Source organism: Penaeus japonicus, unplaced genomic scaffold (assembly GCF_977035675.1).
Source record: "Penaeus japonicus unplaced genomic scaffold, GWHDUDI00000001_assembly GWHDUDI00000037, whole genome shotgun sequence".
NCBI lineage: Eukaryota > Metazoa > Arthropoda > Malacostraca > Decapoda > Penaeidae > Penaeus > Penaeus japonicus.
The window spans coordinates 6,482,331-6,484,830 of record NW_028234439.1 but is presented as its reverse complement, the minus strand read 5'-3'; the positions used below and the strand labels follow the sequence as shown (position 1 = coordinate 6,484,830).

The window sequence follows — 2,500 nt, the reverse complement described above, 5'->3', positions numbered from 1 at the left end:
AATCATCCTTGTGGGTGGGATGCCGGGAGCTAAAAAAGTAATCGCACGATTTTTTTTTTCTTTTGTTTTTTTCTTTCTTTTTTTTTTTTCTTTTTTTAGAGGGTCGGAATGAATGCCAGTAGTCTACAATGGAGAAATTTTAGTGGGGGGGGCTGCAGCATAGGCACTGTGTTTCTTGTATATTGTGCGTTTGGGAGTGGTCCGTTTTGTGTTTCTATTTAACGTTATGCAGGGGTACCTGTGTTTCTTTATATCTTCTGATTGTTTGCAATGGTCTGCGGTATTTTCCTTTGCGCTGATGTATTGTTTTGTGTTTTTGTGTGTTTGATACATTTTTCAATTCTGTCAGCACCTACAGCCAGATTTCTTTGGCCAACCGCATCAACCTACATGTACAGTATGGGGGTTGCTTGCTCAATGTATATTAACGTAAATAGAGGAAGTGCCTGTCCACACATTGAGAAAAACATAAAAAAAAGTTTTGTTTTAAGAAATGTGTACTCGTATTTCAAAGAAAAATGGCCTTAAAAATTCAAAATTTTCTTTGGTAGAAATGAATTTCATGACTAAATGCAGAATATCTATAAGTCATACTTGAATAACTATATTTATTTCAAATAAAGTTATAGATATTTCATATGATCTATTAAAACCCCTTTTGTAAAAAAGGTTGATTCAAAAATAGTTTATCTACTATTTATCATCCATTTTCAGTAGAATTATAATTCACGATCTTTATCATAAAGATAGTGATTATCATAATCTAACGGCAGTGGCTAGCTAACTAGAGAGAGAGAGAGAGAAAGAGTGAGAGTGAGTGAGAGAGAGAAAGAGAGAGAGACAGAGAGAGAGAGAGAGAGAGAGAGAGAGAGAGAGAGAGAGGGTAAAAGAAGAGAGAGTAGAGAGATCGATGATAAGAGAGAGGAGAGAGAGAGAGAGAGAGAGAGAGAGAGAGAAAGAGATGGAGGAGATGCTGAGAGGATGAGGGAGGAGAGAGAGGAGAGAGGCAGAGGGAGAAGAGATGAGGAGAGGAGAGGAGGAGAGAGAGAGAGAGAGAGAGAGAGAGAGAGAGAGAGAGAGAGAGAGAGAGAGAGAGAGAATGAGAGAGAGAGAGAGAGAGTGAGAGTGAGAGAGAGAAAAAGAAAGATAAAGAAAGAGAGAGAGATATAAAGATAAAGATAGAGATAGAGACACAGATAGAGCTAGAGAGAGAGAGAGAGAGAAAGTAAATCACCACGGAAGATGGAAGAGGGACAGGAGTAAGACATGAAGAGAAGTAAACAGACATACATACGTATTGCATAGGATTTATACACCAAACAGTTGATTTAGGTGCTAGAATAGAGATAGAGACACAGATAGAGCTAGAGAGAGAGAGAGAGAGAAAGTAAATCACCACGGAAGATGGAAGAGGGACAGGAGTAAGACATGAAGAGAAGTAAACAGACATACATATTGAATTAGGCTTTATAACACCAACAGTGATTTAGGTGCTAGATCTCCCTATTTCTCTTCCTTTACTTTATCAATTAAGATAAATAAATAAATTTCTTTTCACTTCTATCAATAAAAGCCCCATTTTTGTCAACAGGTTCATCATATTTTTAAGTAGTAAATGTTAAAACAATTTCGTCACTGCATTAGTGTCTGATTTATTTCTATCTGACTGCTAAAAGTGATTTCGAAGAATGTCGTTTTATAATCGATTTTGTGACTTCGACCTTCAATTTTGAATATTACACTCAGGCGAAAATTCGTATGCATATTGATTGCATTCCTGACTGAGAGAAAGAGAGAGAGAGAGAGAGAGAGAGAGAGAGAGAGAGAGAGAGAGAGAGAGAGAGAGAGAGAGAGAGAGAGAGAGAGAGAGCGTGAGAAAGTGAGAGAGAAATAGAGAGAGAGCGTGACAGAAAAGAGAGAGAGAGAGCGTGAGAGAGAGAGAGAGAAATAGAAATAGAAACAGAAACAGAAAGAGAGACTCTAATGCTCTCATTGGACTAGACCATCAACACCTTACAATCACTCATGGCTACACATATCAACGTATGCACAATATCAGCCTTGAGAAGCTTAAATACTACCAACACACCATAGAAATCCTCTAACGCGGTTCTAGACCCTTCTCGTTTTATCGAGGACGCCTCCTCATTTTCGCTTCAAAATAGCACTAAAACCGCTAAACTACGCAACCAACAAAACATGCAACGTACTGATTCGGTCCGGTGGGCTCCTAGCGCGTCTGTTGCAAGCCACGACTTTCCCTTGTTCCGTGGCAACCATCAGCTTCGTGGGCATGCTGACCTCGTACTCCACACAGGTAGCTGTCAGAGCCCGGGCTATATTTGGAGGATCTTCCCGCATTGGATCAAGGACTAGTGTATCTGTGGGCTGAGAGAGCTTGCGGGTGTCCCACCACAGCACCTAGCGGGAAAAAGAAACATTTTGTAAAAATATATATATAAAGATATAGATAGATAGAGATAACATGTAGAGATTAAGA

General features: G+C 39.2%; 1 protein-coding gene across 1 annotated transcript in view; it reads right to left on the bottom strand.

The window, feature by feature from the left end:
* Nucleotides 1–2,500, bottom strand: part of LOC122263013 (dynein axonemal intermediate chain 2) — a 40,902-nt gene that overhangs the window by 15,142 nt on the left and 23,260 nt on the right. The window contains exon 6 of the mRNA XM_086532450.1: nucleotides 2,211–2,421. Within this exon, the coding sequence (XP_086388576.1) occupies nucleotides 2,211–2,421 (211 nt within the window). The remainder of the gene's footprint in view (nucleotides 1–2,210; nucleotides 2,422–2,500) is intronic.